The 23,993-nt window shown below is 38.2% G+C and overlaps 1 protein-coding gene across 1 annotated transcript in view; it reads left to right on the plus strand.

The window, feature by feature from the left end:
* TRHR (thyrotropin-releasing hormone receptor) overlaps positions 1 to 21,044 on the plus strand; it is a 51,595-nt gene extending 30,551 nt beyond the window's left edge. The window contains exon 2 of the mRNA XM_006830644.1: positions 20,532 to 21,044. Coding sequence (XP_006830707.1) covers positions 20,532 to 20,939 — 408 coding nt within the window. The 3' untranslated portion in view covers positions 20,940 to 21,044. The remainder of the gene's footprint in view (positions 1 to 20,531) is intronic.
* Positions 21,045 to 23,993: the final 2,949 nt, after the last annotated feature.

The following is a 23,993-nucleotide window of genomic DNA, read 5'->3' on the forward strand; positions in this document are numbered from 1 at the left end:
CCTCCAGACAATATGTCCAAAGTAGGAGAGACGAAGCTTAGCAATCCTGGCCTCCAAGGAACACTCTGGCTGCACTTCTTCCAAAACAGATCTATTGATTCTTTTGGCAGTCCATGGCACTTTCAATATTCTCCTCCAACACCACAACTCAAAGGCATCAATTCTTCTAGTAGCAGTCAAGAAATGAAACAATGTATTTGCATTAGGCAAATCTGCTACACAAAACCACTTTAAGGTGTTCAAAAGCAGAGTTATCAGTTTGAGGTCTAACGTGTGTCTGACCTAAACCATAGTATTTTCAATCACCTTATATATATGTGAAAGTTGGACAATGAGTAAGGAAGATCATAAGAGAATTGATGCATTTGAATTATGGTGTTGGATAAGAATATTAATCCCAGAAGAACAAACAAATCTGTGTTGGAAGAAGTACAGTCAGAAGGCTCCTTAGAAGCCAGGATGGTAAAACTTAGTCTGTCATACTTTGGACATTTCCTCTGGAGTGGCCAGTCCCTGGAGAAGGACATCATGCTTGGAAAAGTGGAGAGTTAGCTTAAAACAGGAAGACCCCCAAAGAGAAGGTTTGGCACAATAGCAACATCAGTGGTCTCAAACATAACAATCGTGAGGATGGCACAGCACGGGCCAGTATTTCCTCCTGTTGCGCAAAGGATCACTATGAGTTGAAGTCGATTCAACAATACCTAAGAGCAATAACAGCAGCTGCAATCTCTTGGTAGCATTTAAGGACGCTTCACTCGTTTTTGCAAACTGATACCTTATTTGAGCACAGTTTCAAACAATGCTATTTATCTTTCAAAATGTTGCAGAGAAAAGCTATTATAGTTATCATTCTTTTTATTTAGTGAGTTCACCTTTCTATCTCAGCCACACTGAACTGACCCAAGCCTAATAATTAAAGATAGAGCATCAATTTGTTTAGAAACACCTAAGAATATAAAGCATATTTGCTTAAAAAACACCAATAACAATAGAATGACAACCAGTAGTATAATAGCTAGGAAAGATAAAATTCATAAAACTGTTTCCCCCAAAAAAGAAATATAAACATCTGCATTTAGAAATAAAACATCTGAGTTAAGACAACAGTGCTAGAGAAAATATTACATAGAAAAAACCTTTGTAATGAGTGGTGATTTCCTTCTACACTAATATTTGTTGTTTTTGTTTTATGCCATTAATTCAGTTTGAATGCATAGCATACACTTTTCCAAGAACAAAGAGTTCTTCCTCCAACTGGTGGTTTGAGCTAGACTTTATAGTTCTACAGCACCACACCATGGCTCATATCCTTACTGGTGAAGGTGGTTGTGTGTCCTGTAATTGGTTTCAACTCACAGTGACTCTGTATAGGATTTCCAAGGCTATAAATTTTTACAGGAGCAGAAAACCTCATCTTTCTCCCATGGAGGGACTGTTAGATTTGAACTACTAACTGTGTTTTAGCAGTCCAACTTGTAATCCACTAAACTGCCAGGGCTTCTTTGTATTCTTACAAGGCAATATCATACATATAGTTGCTCCATAGAATAAGCACTGGGCTGCAAACCACAAGGTCAGCAGTTCAAGCCTACCAGCCGCTCCTCAGGAAAAAAACGAGGTTTTCTGCTCCCACAGAACCCTGTTCAGAAACCAACTTAAGGACACTTAACAACAACATATATCATCCATTCCATATTCATAGTCATCTTAAAGATTAGTACATGTGTATCTTAGTAATGTGTTGCAGATTTGCTGTCATCAGCTTTATTTGACCCCAAAACACTCGAAGTACAGGACACCCTCCCTTCAGTAGCAGAGGCACGTTACAACCCAAATTCTAAAGGTGAGACAGTACTACGGAGTCCCCAAAGAGCGTGGAGCATTTGGAAACTTCTTCCAAGTGGTTCTTACACTCCTCCTCAACACCTTCCTATCCAAGTTCAAGAATCACTATTTTAATATGCTGGATTCTTCAGCTAATATTATGCAAAGATAGTTTGTAAGACTATTTCAAGATATCAGTGTTAATCACATTCTCTGGGTTTGAAGACTCAAAGCAAAAAACATTTTAGTTCAAAATTCATTCAGTTTGAGAATTATGAGAAAGATGCCATGGCTTGTGTGGTCTCTGAGAACACTGACATTTCCCCCATAGACTTCTTTGACCCAGGTTGTTTGGGTCTGAGCAGACATTCCATTTTGTCATACACCTACAACAGGACTCTAGGAGTCACAGTCGACTCAATGACAACCACCAACAACAACAATAACAATGGTGCATATCTTCTGGGAAATAATTAAAAGGAAGGTTAACATGATCATTTTTAAGTGTTGGTAGAGAGATAAGGCTATGATGCTATGACAATAGAAATCAAATTTTAAATCAAAATGTTAGTCCACAAGCTGAGGGCCAGTATTATTTGACTCCTACTTCACATAGGCTTTATTTCATTTTCATAGTTAGATGAAGAACTTAGAAAAAGTATCCATAAATCACAGTAGTAGTTTGAAAAAAGCTTTTATGTCATTGTTTTATTAATGTCTTCAACTATTCCAGAAATTGGTAAACTATAGCCACAGGTCAAGTCCAGGTCCACTACTTGTTTATTTATGTCAATAAAATTTGACTGGGGTGCAGCCATCCATGTCTGCTCTCATTTTTCTATGGCTGACTTCCCACTACAACAGCAAAGCTGAGTAGGTATGACAGTATCAGTGTGGCCCACAAGGCTAATATATTGAATATCTGATCTTTCGAAGGAAAAGTTTGCTCACCACTACATTATTCCTATGACAGGTTTATTTGTGAAAATATGAAGGGGCTAAAAGATAATGGAATTTTTCCACAAACTTTTGGGAGCCCCCTCATATTACATACTTAACACAAGTACTGATGCGTAACAGGTACTCAAGAAAGAAACAAGTTTTAAATAAAGATGTTTGGACTCTGCAAAATGACCAACAGGAAAGTACAAATGTATCCCCAGCAGCCTAAATTAGCTTCTAGTGCATCACCCCACTTCACCTCAGCTCTGTACCTCCTAATTAAATGCCTTGCCAATTTATGTGGGAGAATTCTTGATCTCAGAGGCTTTAAAGATACAAAATTATACTCTAGACATGCTGAGAAATCACTTCCTATGGCTTCATGAGTGACAGAGAAGTCACAAATGACTGAATGTGACGAAAGTCAGAACAGAAATGCCTGTCAGAAGTGAAATTTCTTTCTTTTGGAATCAAATCCCAACTTACTTTGGTCTATATTACCATAATGTCAATAAACATACGGTAATCGGAAATGAAGTCAGCACAAATCATATTGAGTTAGCATCTCCTAAGTTCTCCTGAACTGCTTATCCAACATTCCTTATGTCTATAGAATAACAGACTGTTGACTGAAAATTTTTCTTCTCTATGATTTCGCTCTAATCTACATGCCCCTTACTGAGAAGGAATTTATTCATGCTTGTTTTTTAATTTTTAACTTTAAGCATTTTTTATATACCAAGCACTGTTTTAGAGACTGGAGATCAAATATGAAATATTTATTCCTGCCATTAAACTCTCACATATCAGAGAAAAAATGGCACAAAATAATAATCATATTTGTAATTAGGACCGGGAGTGCCAGAGGGCTACATGGAACTCTATGGTAGGAGCAGAATTTAAATAGCATTATTGATTCATGCATTGAGTCCCTGAATATTTATTGTACCTTGTAAGTGTCAGACCCTCACTAGATTGTTGCTTCTGGAAGGTACGATAGCATAGAAATCTTCAAACATCCATCATTCTAGGAGGTAAGAGAAATGATAAATAGGTAAAATAATGAAGAAAATTGTTTTCAGATTGTGACTTTGTTTCATTAAGTGTAACCCTGTATAGGGTTTCCAAGGAGCAGCTGGTGGTTTTGAACCTCCAACCCTGTAGTGAGCAGTCCAGTGCTTATCCTACAGCATCACACTAGGACTTAAGATTATGACAACAGTACAATATTCGTGGAAGCAGCAGTCAAGAGATCAGACTACGTATTGCATTAGGCAAATCTGCTACACAGGAACTTTTTAAAGTGTTGAAGAGCAACAATGTCAGCTTGAGGACTAAGGTGCACCTGACCCAAGCCATGGTATGTTCAATAACCTCATATGGATGTGAAAGCTGGACAGTGAATAAGGAAGATCGTAGAAGAATTGATGCCTTTGAGTTGTGGTGTTGGAGGAGAATACTAAAAGTGCCATGGGCTGCTGAAAGAACCAATAGATCCATTTTGGAAAAACTGCAGCCAGAGTGCGCCTTGGAGGCCAGGATGGCTAAACTTCATCTCTCATACTTTGGACATATTGTCAGGAGGGAACAGTCACTGGAGAAGGATGCCATGCTGGGTAAGATGGAGGGTCAGAGAAAAATAGGAAGACCCCCAACGAGATAGATCGGCCAGGTGGCATCATTGATGGCGTCAAGTGTGGCAGCGGTAGTGAGATTGGCCCAGGATCGGACATAGTTTCGTTCTGCTGTGCATGGGGTCGCTTTGAGTCAGTTCTAACTCAATGGCACCTGACAACAACAACAACAGATTGTGACTAATAGTACAGATAAAATAAACAGGGAAATATGAGAGACAGTAACTTGAAGACATATTAGTACTCACCTTCTTCTCTAGAATTATTGACTTCTCTGGATCTATTTTTTCTTTATTTGTTAAATACAGGGAATACCTAACTCATAACTTCTACAAACATTAACTAATTCAATAAAGTCCCTGATGCTATTTTTGAGATATATTAAGTGTTCAATAAAATATCATCAGCATTGTTACTATCGTTAAAGCAGATGGTGGTGGTGGTGGTATGCCGTGGAGTTGGTTCTGACTCATAGCTACTCTGTACAGGGTTTCCAAAGCTATAAATCTTTATGGGAGCAGAAAGCCTCATCTTTCTCCCATGGAATGGCTTGTAGTTTCAAACTGCTGACCTTGAGGTTAGCACCCAACTTCTAACCACTACACTACCAGAGCTCCTTTAAAGCAGATGAATACAAAGAAATTTCATTCAGTCTGTAAGGTCAACACAGAATGATAAAGTGAGCAACCTTTACCAATGATGAAGACTTCAAGATGGACTAAAGACTATTACAATGGTCTTTGACAGTAGAAAAGTATACTACACACTATAATGCGTTTTCACATCCTCTTTGCAATTAATCCTGTTTCATATTTTTTTTCATATAGTAAATGCAGACATCAAGGCTGAGAAAGCTTTGAGTGGTAAAGCTAAGATTAAAAACTAGGTCTTTAAGCACACCGGAAAGCTAAAAGCAGTGAAAAGGTCCTAGATTTATGAGTTGCTAAAGCAAAGAAGCATGCCTCCCCAATTTGGCTGTCTATCTGAGTTCCTTCAGGACAGCTAGGATACACACTTTGTAACTCAGACAGTCCCAAGCATGGAACAGGCTGTCTCTCCTGGGACAGGTACAGGTGGAGAAGGGGTTGGCTGCCTCCCAGGCTCTCTGAGCCCCATGATAAGGGGCTTTGTCTAAGACCTTTGGAAGCAAGACAACTAAATGGCAGCTCTAAGAATTTTATTTCTATTTAGAGATAACCTACCAGTCCCTCCATCCTTCACATTTTACATTTTAAAAGTCTTCTCTTTGATTTCCCAGCATCTGATGGTTGAGCAACTGAAGGCTCAATTGTTTAAATATCAGCGCATCTTGTTGTTATTATCTGTCATGGAGTTGGCTTCTGACTCTTGGTGACCCCATGCACAATGGGCTTAGTCCATTGTTGTACACGGTTTTCACTGGCTAATTTTTCGGACATAGTTCTCCAGGCTTTTCTTTTTCATCTGTCCTATTCTGGAAGAGTCGCTGAAACTTGTTCCGCATCATAGCAACCCACAATCTTCCACTGACAGACTAGTGGTGGCTACACTTAAGGTGCATTGACCAAGAATGGAACCTAAGTCTCCTGAATGAAAGGCAAAAATTCTACCGTGGAATCCCTGCTGCCCCCAATGTAGTCCTTATCAGTTATATAGCCAGAGAAGCACAGGAAACAGACAGGGTTGGGAAATAAGTCTCTCAGAAAGGATCAATATCTACAGAGAAGTGTTACAGCTAGAAACTGGACTCCCAGCCTTAGCCCCATTTAAAATTTCTAAGTTCTGGTTCCAAAGACAAAAGAATGACCAGGATAAGAAGTCAAACCGAAAGAATAGAGGTAAAAAGTCTAAAACAAACTGTACTAGGGTAGACTTTTCAGTATGTTTAGCCACTTGTCAATAAATTGTCTCAAAGATAGAACATTTTAAAAAAGGCTAAGTAGCAAGCTCAACCCACAGCAGATGAACTGTAGCATTGTTCCAGCATGGCTCATGAAAGAATTCAGAGTGGCATTTTATTTTCTAAATTGAGATGTTATTGTAATTTGAATCCCCAATGCTGCCAGCTGAGTTTTTCCCTTCACATCGTGTTTCCAAATATCTGCCTCCTGTGAATGAGAAAGCATCCAGGCAACAAGAGGAGAGCCAGCCTTTCATCATGCGTAATTATCAGACTCTGTAATCAATACTGAAGCTATAACAGTCACTAGGATTGCAGAAAGTTTTGCATCTAATGTTCAAGTCTAGTTGCAAATGCTACCTAGCACACAGCTGTTTTCCACTCTTAGCAGAAGAACCCTAAAATAAGAAACGTAATACAGTCCACTGGGGCTTAGTGCTACTGCGTGACTAGGAAGACCTCGGTTAGATGCTACTCACATCAACCCTGGGGTAGAAACAAAAATTCCTTTTTATACTCCTTGCTCCTGTCCACATAACAAAAACCTAAAACCCACTACTATCGAGTTTGAATCATAGTAACCCTCTAGGACAAAGTAGCTTACTTTTTAGGGTTTCTGAAACGGTCTGTCTTTGTATGAGCAGACAGTCTGATCTTTCTCCCATGGAATTGCTGGTTTGAAATGTCTGCCTTAGGTTAGTAGCCTAATGCATAACGCACAGCAAAACCAGGGCTCTTTCTATTGATTTCAACCTCTAAAGCTAGGTGTTTTGTTTTATTTTTCAGTTTTACCAACTTCAGAAACAGAGTTTATTTCCCTAACTACAAGATACACAGTAAAGTGAAAAAGCAAAGACTTTGGAGTTAAATACACCTGCTCTTGAAGTGTGACTTTCATTCATGAGATATGACTTTTCTGACGTCTTATCAGAAAGTGAGACTTCAAGTCATACAGAGTCTTTCTTATCCTGAGAAATTCTTCTGTAACTTTGTTATTTTGAGGTACTGTAGGATAAGCACTGGACTGCTAACTGCAAGGTCAGCAGTTCAAGCCTATCAGCCTCCTCGGAAGACCTGTACAGGGTGTCTGTGAGTCTAAATTGACTCGATGACACTTAACAACAACAACACAACAACTTTACAAAGAAGTCCTTGTTGTGCAAATAGTTACGCACTCAGCTGCTAGCTGTAAGGGTATTGGTTTGAATCCACCCAGTGGCTTCATAGGAGAAAGACCTCTGTAATACTTCTGGTACAGAACTATTCTATGAGTTGTAAAGGTTGCTATGAGTCAGAATTGACTCAGCCATGCACAACAACAAAAACAGTAACTTTACTAATGATTCCTGTATGGTGCAAATGGTTTACACTTAACTATTACCCTCAAGCTTGGTGGTTAAGACCCACCCAGTGGTGCCATGGGAAAAATACCTGGGTTATCTATTTCCATAGAGTCCTGGTGTGGTGCTGTAGGTTAATGCGCCAGACTGCAAAGCTGTTTGAACTGCAAGGTCGGCAGTTCAAGCTCACCAGCTGCTCCTCAGAAACCCTATACAGGGTCGCTATGGGTCGGAACCGACTCAACGGCACTTCACAACAACAAAATCTATTTCAATGAAGATTGTTATTGTTAAGTTTTGATTCATAAGGACCTCATATGAGTCATATAAGGTCTCATAAGGACTTCATATAGGGATTATGGAGTATTGGTATGGCACCGTAGGATAAGCACTGGACTGCTAATCATAAGGTCAGCAATTCAAATCCACCAGTCGCTAAATAGAAACCCTATACAAGGTCTCTATGAGTCAGAACTGACTCAACAGCACTTAATCATAACAATAACATAGAGCTTACAGCTAAGGAGCTCTGGTAGCATAGTGCTTATGAATCAGGCCACAGTCAGCAGTTTGAAACTGCCAGCTGTTTCGCGGGAGAAAGATGAGACTTTCTGCTCCCGTAAAAATTTACCACCTTAGAAACCCTATACAGGGTCACTATGAGTCGGAACCGACTCCATGGCACATAACAACAACAACAGCTAAGAAAATCCTCTCGATCCGTTTTGCTCTGGAACACATGGGGTTGCTATGAGGTGGAATCAACTCTATTTGATTCTTGGATTTTAGTAACTTCATTGGAGAAGCAGTAACATCACAATGGAAGGGTTACATCATGTCCCATATAACAATATGCTGTCCTGTAGCTCCAACTACCCTTACAAAGGCAGCACCAACTCATAACTACACTGACAAGCAGCAACCCCCTCAGGAGATATATAGGGAGTCCAGTTTCTTGTTCCCCAAATGTCTTGTTGAGGAAAAAGGTCTGACTACCTTAGAACCCTCTTGAATTTTAGAAGAGCAGTTTTTCCATTGCATTCCATTTCATTCCGTACACCACACTTTACGGACACTTAACAACCTCCTGGATTGCGATTGTTTCCCTCTGTCCTTCTTCCCCAAGCATTGCTAAACATAACCAGTGTTTTTCTGGTGTGAATATCTGAAAATGTTTACATGGACACATTTAATCAAGTAGGGTCAGAAAACCCTGTAGTTCTTGACAGAAAAACTACTCTGAACGGGACATTTAGATACAGTAGTTGACAGATGAAGTCAAGAACTTGTGCATTAGACACCCTGGGTGGAATCTGTAAGTAATCCATAATGCATAACACAACCTTCTATTATGTGTCCATGTGAATCACCACTCAGACGTTACTCACTTTTATTGTTATTAAACTGACACTGAGTTGATTCCAAGAGCTTTCAGGCCCCATCATTCATTCAATTTTTAAACTCTACCAACAATTTCACTCCATGTTATGAACACCCTACATTGATTATAAATGTCTTTTTTTTAATTTGTGTGCCCAGCCATGGACTACGTCAGAACAAAGCAAACAATCTACAAAAGGCAATTCCCAGAGCCCCCAGTCAGAACAGAAACTTGGCTCAATTCAGGTTTATTTAATTATCAAGACAAGTTTATCCTTCAATTGGCTCAATTCCTTTAAAAGATGTCAAGGGTCCTTGATCCCTTTGCGGAGGGCCATGTTGAAAGCCAAATGTCCCCAGTTAGAGAACACTTTGTCAGTAGGCAGTAATGCAGGAGAACATGGACGAGATCCAACACAGAACAGATTGCTGCCCTTTAAGAAATGGCATTAGAATATTAAAGTTAATGTTTTTCTATTCATTAACAAAGAAAATGTCTCCAGAAGGAAGTACATTTCTGAAAATGGGAATATCCAGCCAGAAGAAATGCAAAACTAGAGCCCTTTGCTGAACTAAAGGGCACTAAATTCAGACATAACTCTAAGTTTTAGTGTGAAAAACAAGTTTTACTTAACAATTTGACTGTGTATTAAGCATTTATTATGTGGCAGATACATATAGCAAGGATTCTTCCCAACTTTTCATGCGATAAAAATACAATAAAAATTATTTGTTGATTTACTTAGCTCACAATGCCAAAAAATAGAACTTTGGGGGTCTCTCATTTTTTAATACAAAGCCCAAAATTGATAAACAGCCCATTCAAAATTTGTTTTAAAATATCTGCTGTGATGCCCTTGAAATCACTCACCATAAAAGCAGCATTTTTTCTCAAATATAAGTTAAGTGATATGATGGTTACTTCCTGTTACATGGCTTTGTCTTTGTTGAGCTAAAACCATTTTTTTTTTTTTCACTATGAGTAGCTATTAAACATTTGAATAGACCCAGTAGTTTTTATATAATGTGTTTTTTTCTAACCATTCCTTTTAAAAATCTTCAAATTATCTTTAAGTTGAAAATATTTCTGTAAAAGATTTCAATTTATTGCAGTCTTCTCAAACTGACAGGCTATACCTCTCTAGAACTTCATTTTCTCAACATTGTAGTTTTTATGAACTTTAGAAGAGAAAAGAATAGCAACTCAGGAAGCCAGGATTTCAGGTGGAGAGATGCACCGTTCTCTTAGTTACCTACAGGAATTGACAATGAATCCTACCAAAGTCTTCGACACCTCAGGAAGCCACATCATCTCTGTAAATGCGGCAATTAAGATGATTACTTTCAATCACTGTGATTAGGAACTGAATCTGTTCCTATATTTTATCAGCACCTTGAAGGATATATATGCTCTACATACCATTTCCTCTTTGCTAGCCCTTTGTTGTTGTCAAGTGCCGTCGAGTCAGTTCCGACCCATAGCGACCCTGTACAGGGTTTCCGAGGGTGTAAATCTACGGGAGTAGAAAGCCTCATCTTTTTTGGAGCAGCTGGTAGTTTCGAACCGCTGACCTTAAGGTTCATAGCCCGATTCGTAACCACTACACTACCAGAGCTCCTCCCTCAAATATCAAATACCAATTATGTGAACATGGTCACAAACATATCTGAATATTCTATAACCATTGCTGTCGTTCGGTGCTGTTGAGTTTGTTCTGACTCATAGTGAGCCCACGTCCAATAGTACAAAATGCTGCCCCTTCTACATCATCCTCATCCACTGTCATTGCTGCATTTGAGTCCATTGCAGCCAGTGTGTCACTCCATCTATTGAGGAATTTCCTCTTTTTCGCTGATCCTTTACTTTACCAAGTGTGATGCCCTTCTCCATCATCTGGTACCTTCTGATAACATGTCCAAGTATGTGAGACCAAGTCTTTCCATTCTCTTTTCTAAGGATACTTTGGGCTATATTTTTTCCAACACCCATGTACTAATTCTTCTAGCAGTCCAAGGTATATTTAATAATATTTGCTAACACCATAATTCAAGGCACCAGTTCTTCTTTGATATTACTTATTCATTATCTTGGCTGAAAGCAGAGCATATCAGAAAGATGTTTACCTGTGCTTTATTGACTACACAAAGGCCTTCGATTGTGTGGATCATGACAAGCTATGGACATTGCAAAGTATGAGCATTCCGGAACACTTAATTGTGTTCATGAGGAATCTGTGCATGGACCAAGAAGCAGTTGTTCGAACAGACCATGGGAACACTGAATGTTTTAAAATTAAGAAAGGTGTACGACAAGGTTGTATTCTTTCACCATACTTATTCAACCTGTATGCTGAGCAAATAATCTGAGAAACTGGGTTTTATGAAGAAAAACGTGGCATCAGGATTGGAGGAAGACTCATTAACAACCTGCGATATGCAGATGATACAATCTTGCTTGCTGAAAGTGAAGAGGACTTGAAACATTTACTGATGAAGATCAAAGAGCACAGCCTTCAGTATGGATTACATCTCAATGTAAAGAAAACAAAAATCCTCACCACTGGACCAATAAACAACATTCTTATTAACAGAGGAAAGATAGAAGTTGTCAAGGACTTCATTCTTCTTGAAAGCAGCAGTCAAGAGATCAGATAACGTATTGCATTAGACAAATCTGCGCACAGGAACTTTTTCAAGTGTTGAAGAGCAAAGATGTCAGCTTGAGGACTAAGGTGTGCCTGACCCAAGCCATGGTCTTTTCAATAACCTCATATGCATGCGGAAGCTGGACAGCGAATAAGAAGACTGTAGAAGAATTGATGCTTTTGAATTATGGTGTTGGAGGAGAATACTAAAAGTGCCATGGGCTGCCAAAAGAACCAATAGATCTGTTTTGGAAGAAGTGCAGCCAAAGGCCCCCTTAGAGGCCAAGATGGCCAAACTTCATCTCTCTTACTTTGGACCTATTGTCAAGAGGGACCAGTTGCTGGAGAAGGATATCATGTTTGGTAAGATGGAGGAGGGTCAGAGAAAAAGAGGAAGACCCGCAACGAGATGGATTGGCCAGGTGGCAGCATCAATGGACTCAAGTGTGGCAACAGTAGTGAGGTTGGCCCAGGATTGGACATTGTTTCGTTCTGCTGTGCATAAGGTCACTATGAGTTGGTGCCGACTTGATGGCACCTAACAACAACAACAATTTATTGTCTAGCTTTCACATGCATATGAGACCATTGAAAATAGCATAGGTTGGGTTAGTTGCACCTTAGTTCTCAAAGTGAAATCCTTGCTTTTTAACACTTTAAAGTGCTCTTTAGTAGCAGACTTGCCCAAATTTGTTACCATTAATAGTATATAAGTTTGATTTTCTCAGAAATTAGTGTTTGAAATAGCTTTTAGGTTTGTCCAGGTTTTACTTTAGCTCTATAGAGAGAAAGACATTTGAATAAAGGTCATGTGATTTGTCCAAGTTCCTTAGAGACACAGATGGATTGTAAAATCAAAATGGATTGTAAAGCCAATATGCTTTCTCTCTTTTTCTATACCTACACTTTGTCAGTTACTAACTTACCAAAAATCTTAGGAAACCTATGTCATAGACTTTATCTCCAGTGCAAGACCCATGACCACACAATTTTTTTCCTGAATCATATATAGAGTATTTGGGGGAATTTTTCTGGCAGTTTTTGATACTGCCATGACTGTTAGTTATTCTATAGCAAAATACACATAATCAGTCAAGAAAATCAACGAAGTCCTTTGGAGAATGGAGGTATCGTTCAAATCCCTATTGTCTTCCTGGGCAAACCAATAAATTGTTCTTGAATTTGGAGAGCTAATCAAAATGTCCAATGTCTATATACCTAGAAGCTAAGAAATGGCATGCTATTAAGAGAACTTGTTGTTGTTAAGTGTTGTTGAGTCAGTTTTGACTCATAGCTACCCTATACAGGGTTTCCAAGAAGCCACTGGTGCACTTGAACTGTGACCTTGCCCTTCAAACCAACCTTGCAGTACAGCGCACTAACCCACAGTGCTACACCAGCACTCCAGTAATAGAGCTAATAGACCACAAAATAGATTTCAATTATTTTCTTTATCTTTGAATTTTTCATTTCTTTTTTTTTTATTTTATTTTTTATTTCCCAGAAAATAGAGTGGTGTGAAATACTCCTATCTGCCTTGCTCTGACAGACTTCTTATCCCTAATCAGTACTTTCTAAACTTTCTATAACACATGCCAACTTGGGGGCAAAAAGCCATAAATGATTCCAGAGCTACCAATGAGTTTTGGCAACAACATTATTCCTTCCAAATATGTCATAAACACTATTTATTTGTAGTAAGTAGTTAGAAGTCTTAACGCACTATAAATATTGATTTTTTAAAATTATCTAGGGGGGGGAAATTAGACCTTTTGTTAGATCTTGGTTCAAATGTCTCTAAGATATTTCTTTCAAATGTACATTTTTGTCACTGTATTAGGGTTAGTGGTTATGAGTCGGGCGGCCAACCTCAAGGTCAGTAGTTCGAAACTACCAGCGGTTCCGCAGGAGACAGATGAGGCGTTCTGCTCTCGTAAAGATTTACAGCCTCGGAAACCCTGTGCAGGGTCCCTATGAGTCAGAACCGACTCCACGGTACTTAACAACAAAAAATTAGGGTTAAAGGATAACAGAAACAGAACTTAATCACAATGAAATTGAATATGAAAGACAATCCAAAGGGCATTCCCTTTCAGCAGTTTATTCTTGTATTGAGTAAGATCTGTTAAAATCCAAGCTATGGTGGCACTAAAAACATGAGAACATTCTAGAAACTGATTACATCCTCTCAAAGATATTTGGAATTACCCAGAAATAATTATGAGAATCAAAATATATTCATTATCTTTCTATTTGAGACATATTTTCCTCTTGGTCAATCTTAGAAATATAATTATGTTTCGTTTATTTTACATCTCCTTAAATTTGTAAAGATATTTCAGACAAAAAGTTTAAATATATTAAGGACTCATTTTATTAGTTAGCCTAATTTGCATTTTTAAATGTTTTAAGTATCTAATTATTTTTTTATTTAATTTTTTAAATGTTAGCAAAGAGCACACATAGGAATATTAAACCAGGAAAAGGTGCTGATTATACATCGTGAATTAATTCTTACTGTTGCCTGAGTTTATTCAGCATTTACTTTATGTCAGGAATTGTACTAAATTCATTATATCAAAGAAATAAATAAGCTAAGATCTGCCTGAAGAAACTCGCAGAACAGCTCATTGCAATGAGATCTTTTTCAAGTGACGTCAAGGTATGTACAAAGACTATGGAAGGACATGAGAAAGATACTAAACAAGAAACAGGTTGATGGACAATGAAGTGACATTAAGTGAAAAGAGGTATATAGATACTAAAAGTGGATTCAATGTCTCATCTGACTATCGTCAAGCAAAATATGAAGGCGGATGAAATTCTATCTTTCTGAAATTTAGCAGCAATGAAAGTATTAGATTTACAGTTATGAGGAATTAAATGGCTTGATGACCATAGTGAGGAGAATACAATAGAGATCCCACCCTTCACTCAAAATAGAAAGATGTTTATAGAGAGGGTAAAGTATAAAGGAAATGAACCTGGGCTTTGGCTTAAGTAGATGGCTCTATTACTTACTATTCATGTGTTGTTAGGTGAATTATCTAAAATCTAAACCTCAACCTCTTAATATGCAAAATCAAAAGAATATTAGCTTATTTATGGGGCTATTATAAGCACTAAATTAGATAATGTTTGTGTTGCACTTACTGAACTACCAGGCCAATCACAAAGTGCTACAAAGTAATAGTAACAATCAATTCACAAATCAAGCCTGACTTTCAAATGTAGAATGTTTTGCTCTTGGCAGGGAGTGGGAGGAGGTTGACAAATGAGAAACACAGAGACCTGTGTCAAAGAATCTGGAGTACCAGGTGGGAGACAAAGGCAGAGATGACAGTGATGATGATGGAAATGATGAAACTAAGGATTACTACAGCTCCTTCCTGAACTCAGAATACTTTTCACTGAATTCAGTCTATGATTCCTAGGATCAAATAAAATACATACTCATAACCCAAAAATCAGACTTCAGTTAACCTCTTGCCAGACTACATCCTCCCTATCTCTGAATGAAGTCAGAATCTGTAGACTATCTTACCTCATGTTATATGAACCAGTGTGAAAACTATACCTTCCCACAAAACTACTTCTCTACCTTCAGTGAGCAGAAGACAGAGTGTTATTATCGAGTGTTAAAAGAGATGCTCTGTGCACCGTAGGGTAGACACGCATGGGCTTGAGTTGGAGGTGGATCACATTTGTGAAGGGCAGAGAGAGCTGGAAAAAAGTGTGCAGGGGTGGAGTGATGTGGAGGGAAGGGTCCTGGAAATAATGGAAGTAGAAAAAATAAGGGATATAGCTCATAGGTGCTATTTCAGGAAGGAATAGATATAGGGGTGGTCCAAAGATAGATAAGGACTGTGTGCCTATAGATGAGAAGTCTTACAGAAAATGACATTTGGGGAACCAAGAAACAGGCAAACAACTACTATAGGACCAGGAAGACTGACAGAAAAGGGTAGCATTACCCCAATACCTATATCACCACCACACACACATATGCACATACATTGGGGGATTCATGTAAGTTGTTAGCTGGACCCGAAGAGTTGTGGTCAAGGGCAAGAGACCCAGGATCAGTAGACTGGGAGCACTAGGGGAAAAGGCAGATACCCTAACACAGGACGAGATGGATTTCATTACCAGGATTAAGTACAACTTCGACACTTGAGATATTAATGACAGATCAGGTATCTAACCTTTATTTTTACTTTGAAGAACTTTTAAAGCCTTCTCAAAGTACACAATGATTCCCCCAGGGACTTGAATGAAACAGCTGGGAGGTTAGAATGGATGAGAAAGAAGTCAGTTCATTCTACTTTGAGTATTTCCAAGGTGTGGGTTAACGCAATGGACTGCAAAGTCAGTTTAAACCACAAAGTTGGCAGTTCAAGCTCACCAGCCGCTCCTCGGAAACTTTATACAAGGCCACTATAGATCGGAACCGACTCGACAGCACTTAACAACAACAACAAACTAAGGAAGTTGAAATCCACCAAACTCTATGAAAGGCTAGAGATAAGTGAAAACTTCTATAAAATGTACAAAATGTTGCTCATGAAGACAAGCAACCATCTAGTATCTCTCCACCCAAAAACAAATACTGCTACAATTAAATATACCTTTCAGATAGTTGAAATATTGTGATCTCTTAATATTGTAATTAATAAAAGGGTAATATTTCTATTGTTGTTAGGTGCCATTGAGTCGGTACTGACTCATAACAACCCTATGCACAACAGAAAGAAACACTGCCCAGTCCTGAACTAACCTCACAATTGTTGCCACACTTGAGCCCATTGCTGCTGCCACTGTGCCAATCCATCTCATTAGGGAGCACTGGCAGCGTAGTGGTTACGAATCGGGTTGCTAACCTTAAGGCCAGCAGTTTGAAACTACCAGCCGCTCCGTGGGAAAAAGATGAGGCATTCTGCTCCCATAAAGATTTACAGCCTTGGAAACCCTGTACAGGGTCGCTATGAGTCGGAACCAACTTGATGGCACTTAACAACAACAACAACAACAACAACTCTATTTCTCTGACCCTCTGCTTTACCAAACATGATATCCTTCTTCAGGGACTTGTCCTTACTGATATGTCTCAAGTGTGAGAGACCAAGTCTGGCCAACTTAGCTTCCAAGGAGCATTCTGGCTGTACTTCTTCCAACACAGATCTGTTTCTTCTTTTGCCAATTCATGATACTTTTAATAGTCTCTTCCAATACCATAACTCAAATGCATCAATTGTTCTACAGTTTCATATTCACTGTCCAACTTTCACAAGCATATGAGGTTTTTGAAAACATCATGGCTTAAATGAGGTGTACCGTAGTACTCACCCTGACATCTGTGATCTTGAACACTTTAAAGACGTCTTCTGTAGCTGATTTGCCTAATACATCGTTTGATTTATTGACTGCTGCTTCCATGAGTGTTGATGGTTGATCCAAGCAAAATGAAATCTTTGAGAACTTCAATCTTTTCCCATTTATATGGATGCTATTTACAGGTCAAGTGGTAAGGATTTTTGTTTTCTTTACATTGAGGTGCAACCCATACCAAAGGCTGTGATCATTGATCTTCACCTGTAAGTATTTTAAGTCCTCTTCACTTTCAGCAATCAAGATTGTATCATCTGCATATCACAGGTTGTTAATGAGCCTTCTTCCAATCCTGATGCCAATTTTTTTTTTTCCATGTAATCCAGCTTCTCAAATTATTTGCTCAGTATATAGGTTAAATAAGTATCGTGAAAGAATACAACCCTGGCACACACCTTTCCTAATGTTAAACCATTTGGCATTCCCTTGTTCTGTTCAAACAACTACCTCTTGGTCTGTGTACAGTTTCCTCATGAGCACAATTAAGTGTTCTGAAATACTCATTCTCCACAACACTGTCCATAGCTTGTCATGATCCACACAATTGAAAGCCTTTGCATAGTCAATAAAGCACAGGTAGACATCTTTCTGGTATTCTCTATTTTAGCCAAGATCAATTTTACATCAGCAACAATATCCCTCATTTCAAGTCCTCTTCTGATCTGGCTTGAACATCTGGAAGTTCTCTGTCAATGTATGGTTGCAGCTGTTTTGTATTATCTTTAGCAAAAATTTACTTGCATATGATATCAATGATATTGACAAATGATCTCTGCATTCCATTGGGTCACCACTCTTTGAAACGGGTACAAATACAGATCTCTTCCAGTCATTTAGCCAGGTGACTGTCTTCCAAATTTCTTGGCATTGATAAGTGAGTGCCTCCAGTATCTCATCAATGTGTTGAAAGATTTCAATTTGTATTCCATCCATTCCTGGTGCTTTTTCTTTGCCAATTCCTTCAACACACTTTGGACTTCTTCCTTCAGTATCATTGGCTCTTGAAAATATGCTACTTCTTGATATGGTTGAACATCAGCCATTTCTTTTTGGTACAGTGACTCTGTGCATTCTTTCCATCTTCCTTTGATGCTTTCTGCCTCGTTGAATATTTTGCCCATAGAATCCTTCAATATTGCAAGTTGAGACTTCAATTTTGTTCCTCAATTCCTTCAGTTTGAGAAAGGCTTTCCTTTTCTTGAGAAGTATTACTCTTTTGTTTTTCTAGCTCCAAGTCTTTGCACATTTTGTTATATTTGAATTTGTCTTCTCAAGCTGTTCTATGAAATTTTCTTTTCATCTCTTTTACCTCCTCATTTCTTCTATTTACTTTAGCATCTCTATGCTGGAGAGAAAGTCTTCTGATATCCATTTTCTTCTTTTCCTGCTTTCTTGGCTTCTTAATGACTTTTTGCTTTCTGCTTTTATGATGTCATCTTGATGTCATGCCAAAACTCTTCTGGTCTTTGGACTTTAGTACCTAATGCATCAAATCTGATTTTCAGATGATCTCTAAATCCAGGTGGGATATGCTCAAGGTGGGTCATGCTCAAGATATGTTGGCTTTCGTGGACTTGTTTTAATTTTCTTCAGCTTTAGCCTGAGCTTGCATATGAGCAATTGATAGTCTGTTCCACAGTCTGCCTCTGGTCTTGTTTTGGCTAATGATTTGGAGCTTTTCCATCATCTCTTTCCACAGATATTGTCAAGTTGATTTCTGTGTACTCCTTCTGGTAAGGCACATATATAGAGTAGTCTTTCATATTGTTTTAAAAAAGGTATTTGTAATGAAGAAGTCATTGGTCTTTCAAAATTCTATCATGTGATCTCCAGCATCATTTCTATCACCAAGGCTATATTTACCAACTATTGATCCTTCCTTTTTGTTTCCAACCCTTTCATTCCAATCACCAGTAATGATAAATACATCTTGATTGCATGGCTGATGAATTTCAGACTGAAGAAATTGGTAAAATTCTTCAATTACCTTTTTACAGGCTTTAGTGGTTGGTGCATAAATTTGAATAATAGTGGTCTTCCTTGTAGTCAGGTGAATATTATCCTATCACAGACAGGTTGCACTTCATGACAGATCTTGTTACGTTCTTTTTGATGATGAATGTGACACCATTCCTCTTCACTTTATCATTCTCGGCATGGTAAACCACATGTTTGTCAGATTCATAGGGACCAGTCCCAGTCCGTTTCAGCTCATTAATGCCTAGGATAACAATGTTTATGCGTTCCATCTCATTTTTTATCATTTCCAGTTTTCCTAGATTCATACTCCATACAGTCCATGTTTCAATTTTTGATGGATACTTACAGCTCTTTCTCTTCAATTTGAGTTTGACCCATTAGCAAATGTAGATCCTCATGGCTTTACTCCATTCACATTATCATGGCCAACTCTAGTTTGAGGAAGCAGCTCTTACCTAGTCACATTTTGAGTGCCTTCCAATCTTCCGGCACTACACCTGACAATATTTTGGTGCTTGTCATCATGTTTCCATATTCAGTATTCTGGTGCTGACAATGTTCCACTGCTATTCATAAGGTTTTCAATGACTAAACATTTAGAAGTAGTCCCTCTCTCCTTCTTCCTAGTCTGTCTTTGTCTGGAAGCTCAGCTGAAACCTGTCTACAATGAGTGACCCAGCTGGTATTTAAAATACCCATGGCATAGCTTCCAGAATCACAGCAACACGCAAGCCACCACAGTGTGACAAACTGACTGATAAGTGGTGGGGTATTTCTATAGTGTTTTAAAATTTGTAATTCTATAATGTTTAGTATGATACGGCTTTGGGATTTTAAAACACTGTAAGATTTCCATTATATTTGTTGTTGTTGTTGAGTGCCATCGAGTCGGGTCCGACCCATAGCGACCCTGTACAGGGTTTCCGAGGGTGCAAATCTTTACGGGAGTAGAAAGCCTCATCTTTCTCCCGCGGAGCGGCTGGTAGTTTCGAACCGCTGACCTTAAGGTTCGCAGTCCGATTCATAACCACTACGCTACCAGAGCTCAAGAAATGGTAACCATGAATAAATGCCTCAACCCCTCTTTCTTCTGTCAGACAGTGGCCTTGAGATACTGTTGCCCATTGTGGTGGTGGTGGTATACCGTTGTAGTCAATTTCAACTCTTAGCGACACTGCACAGAGCTTCGGAGGCTATAAATCTTTACAGGAGCAGCAAGTCTCATATTTTTCTCATGGAACAGCTGGCAGTTTTAAATTGCTGCCTGAGGTTACCGGCTCGACTTGTAACTGCTACGCTACCAGGGTTCATTGTCCCTAGTGACAGCCATCTCAACCACACAGCACATTTGGGCATTTCTTCCTCTGCCTCAGTGCCTCTGCACCCAAATAAACCTTCCAAATAAACTGCCTAAATTAAGTCCTTGTCTGAAACTACATCTTGGGAACTAAAGGTTTGGAGGATTTTCTCAGTTTTAATTTGTGTTTTCACTGCATTTCTCTCTATTTCTCCATAGGTCACCAAGATGCTGGCAGTGGTTGTAATTCTCTTTGCCCTTTTATGGATGCCCTACAGGACTCTTGTGGTTGTCAACTCCTTTCTCTCAAGTCCTTTCCAAGAAAATTGGTTCTTGCTCTTTTGCAGAATTTGCATTTATCTCAACAGTGCCATTAACCCTGTGATTTATAATCTCATGTCACAGAAATTCCGTGCAGCCTTCAGAAAGCTCTGCAACTGCAAACCGAAGCCTATAGAGAAGCCCACTAATTACAGCCTGGCCCTAAATTACAGCGTCATCAAGGAGTCAGATCATTTCAGCACAGAGCTTGATGATATTACTGTCACTGATACTTATTTGTCTGCCACAAAAGTGTCTTTTGATGACACCTGTTTGGCTTCTGAGGTAACCTTTAGTCAAAGTTGACTTACAGAGTAGAAGAAAACTGATTTTACAGTTATCTACAAAAGAGAGGAAAGGGTTTCTGTATGCGAAGACAGAGCAGATAAAATCTTTGCCAATGTTCTAGCATGTCCTGACTCTAAGTGGTTTAACCCATCAGAGTTACTCAGATTTTCCTTCTGACAGAAACAGCATCACAAATAGTGATCAAATCTAGGAGACAGCCTAACTGTGAAAAATGAAAATGAAGTCCTTTCCATTTAAATTGAGGAATCCAAGATATTTCTTGGGGCTATGCAGTTAATATCAAATCTAAATGTAATTTTACATGATTTATAGTAACTCTAGCAAATGTGATTTCTCAATTATCCCCTCAAATTTTATCTATACACTTGATACTTCTACAACATGCAGATTTTCAAATGCTTACATTTAATACTTCCTTTCAACAAAGTACAGCGCCATTTCATGAACATCTGAGACTATTGGGAGAAAAACAGGGGAAACAATGAATTTGTTGAGTAAAATGACTTTTCCATTTACTGTAATGACAAAAAGTCAAATAACATGTTTATTTGTAAAACGATGAGATGATTTTTATATCATACAAACTAGATGGTCATCATTCAACTTTAGTGTAAAATCTCAAAATTACAATTAGATTTGATTTGGAAATAAATCCAGCTTTTGTCAGCTCTTTGAGCTACCTAACTGATAGGTGGGACAGCAGATTAAAAAACTGTGAAAATACGAGGGGGCTTCAAAAATGTCATGAAAAATTCCCTTATCTTTGAATTGCATTTTTCCATAACATTTTGGAGCCCACTCATACAAACTATCATACAATTAATATTGAAAGGCATAGCCAAAGCATGGCTAAATATTTAAATATAGGTTTTACTTTCTTTCTGAAATTTATAAGGAAGAAAATCCTTTTTGGACATTCTTGTGTATAAACTACTGACCCTTGTCAACTGAATCCTTCTAGTTCAGCAGAGCTAAAAAGTTTGAAACATTCACTACAGCTTAGTTGCATTACTAGTCAGCCAAAGTCTAATATAGTTCCAGATATAGCCCACCCACTGAGAATTGCAGTCTATGGATTTTAACTTGTTGACAGTTGTCTTTCCTTTCTACCTTGCTTTTCATGTGTACATTCTCTCCACCCCACCTCTAGTGGTAGTGATATTTTTTTCAGGTTTGAAATCAAAGCAAGGTAAAATTTCTGCTGGATTTATTTTCAGTGGAGTTAAAACCAATCACATCTTATCATCAGTATCTCTTCTTTTTAGTATGACTTACCCTGTCATCCCAGTGATTATTAGAGAAGTGTGAAATTGAACCTGCCCAAGACATTGCATCAGGTCTTACCTTTATCCCTTTTCAATTACTCACATGCTGTGGGAAACTTTCTCTGTATATAAATTGTCCTAGATGATGGTTCTATAATAGTTAATCCTTAATCACTGGGTCAAAAACTACTAGACACTTTTAAACATCCCATCTGCTACCATTTTCTCTTTCCAGCCAATATCCCTGTGTTAGATTTTTTTTTTCTAGAACCTAAATACTAATGGTAGGTACACCTTCCCAACTTCTTAATGAAAAATACAGAAATGTCTTGCTTTATTTTATTGCATGTTACTGATAGTTCATTTTCTAAAAATTGAAACAAGTCTATTGGTACCATTTTTCCAATAGCATGTACTCACTTCCTGTTTCCATGTCACATTTTGATATTTCTCATACCATTTCAAACTTTTTCATAATTGCACACATAAAAGACTAGAATATACAGTAAACCTACCTTTCATATGCACTGAGAAACCTAAAAATTCATGTGATTTGTTTTATTGTCAAATTCGCTTTATTGTGGTGATATGGAATCCAATTTGCAATACCTTTAAGGTGTGCCTGTACATTACTCTATTTTGGAAATCTGTGTTTTAAGATACTGTTTCACGCAAACATCCAGAACTACATTTCAGAATATGCTTTTGTGAAAACTGGCCTCATCTACCCCAAGAAGACATTCTTCCCCCTTCACTGCATCAGCAAACAAATGCAAATAAATATTTATAGAAAATACCCTCAAAGTCTATCTACATAACACCAAGCAATCTCTTTGAATTGCCTTTTCTTCCTGGATTTAGCATTTATCTTTGAATCATAGGGAGAGCATCAGAGTGTACCAACCCCAAATCAAACAAGCACATATACAAGTACATACAGACAGAACACCAAACCAATTGTCACTGAGATGACCCCAATTCATGGTGATTCCATGTATGTCCATGTAGAACTGACAACCATATGGTTTTCAATGGATTTTCAGAAGTGGTTCCCTAGTTCTTTTTTCTGATGCATTTCTGAGTGGACTTGAACCTCTAACCTATGAGCAGCTGATGACATTAACAATTTGTACTACCCAAGAACTCCCAACAGAACACACATGTGCCAAACTACTTAATAAGCCTGGTCAAAATATATTAGATTTGTGTGTGTGTGTGTGTTAGAAATGGGAACTAACATTGTTGAACATCTGTATGTCCCAGGCATACTGGTAGTGATTTAATTGACATTATCTGCATTCCAATTTCAGTATAGCTGTGACTGCTGTCTTGAAAAGAACATTGATCCAGGATCAATGGTGCTTCCCAAAAAAGTTACTAGGGACAGAGAATGGAGAAAATATTTTATTTTTATTTTTATGCTTTCTTTCATCAACATCCTGATGAAAATTCCTTAGAGCTGATGGCCTAATTAATAGAAACATGCATTGCAGAGTGGTAATGTAAGATGTTGAAAAATATTACAATTATGGTTACATAATATACACAGAACAAAATGTATCTTCCCACCTTTGGAAATTCAATATGTGGACTCAGCTTTTTCATTTTAATTTTTTTAATGTTATTTGCCAATAATCTTTTCGTTTTGGACCACCTGGGAAATTTGAAAGAACACAGTTCATAGTTTCAACTCTAAAGCAAATTCTATTATAAAATTAAATGTTCCCGTGTAAGTCCAATAGACATTTGGTTTTACACAAGAGAGATATAACTTTTTAAGCTATTC

Source organism: Chrysochloris asiatica, unplaced genomic scaffold, assembly GCF_000296735.1.
Source record: "Chrysochloris asiatica unplaced genomic scaffold, ChrAsi1.0 scaffold00001, whole genome shotgun sequence".
NCBI lineage: Eukaryota > Metazoa > Chordata > Mammalia > Afrosoricida > Chrysochloridae > Chrysochloris > Chrysochloris asiatica.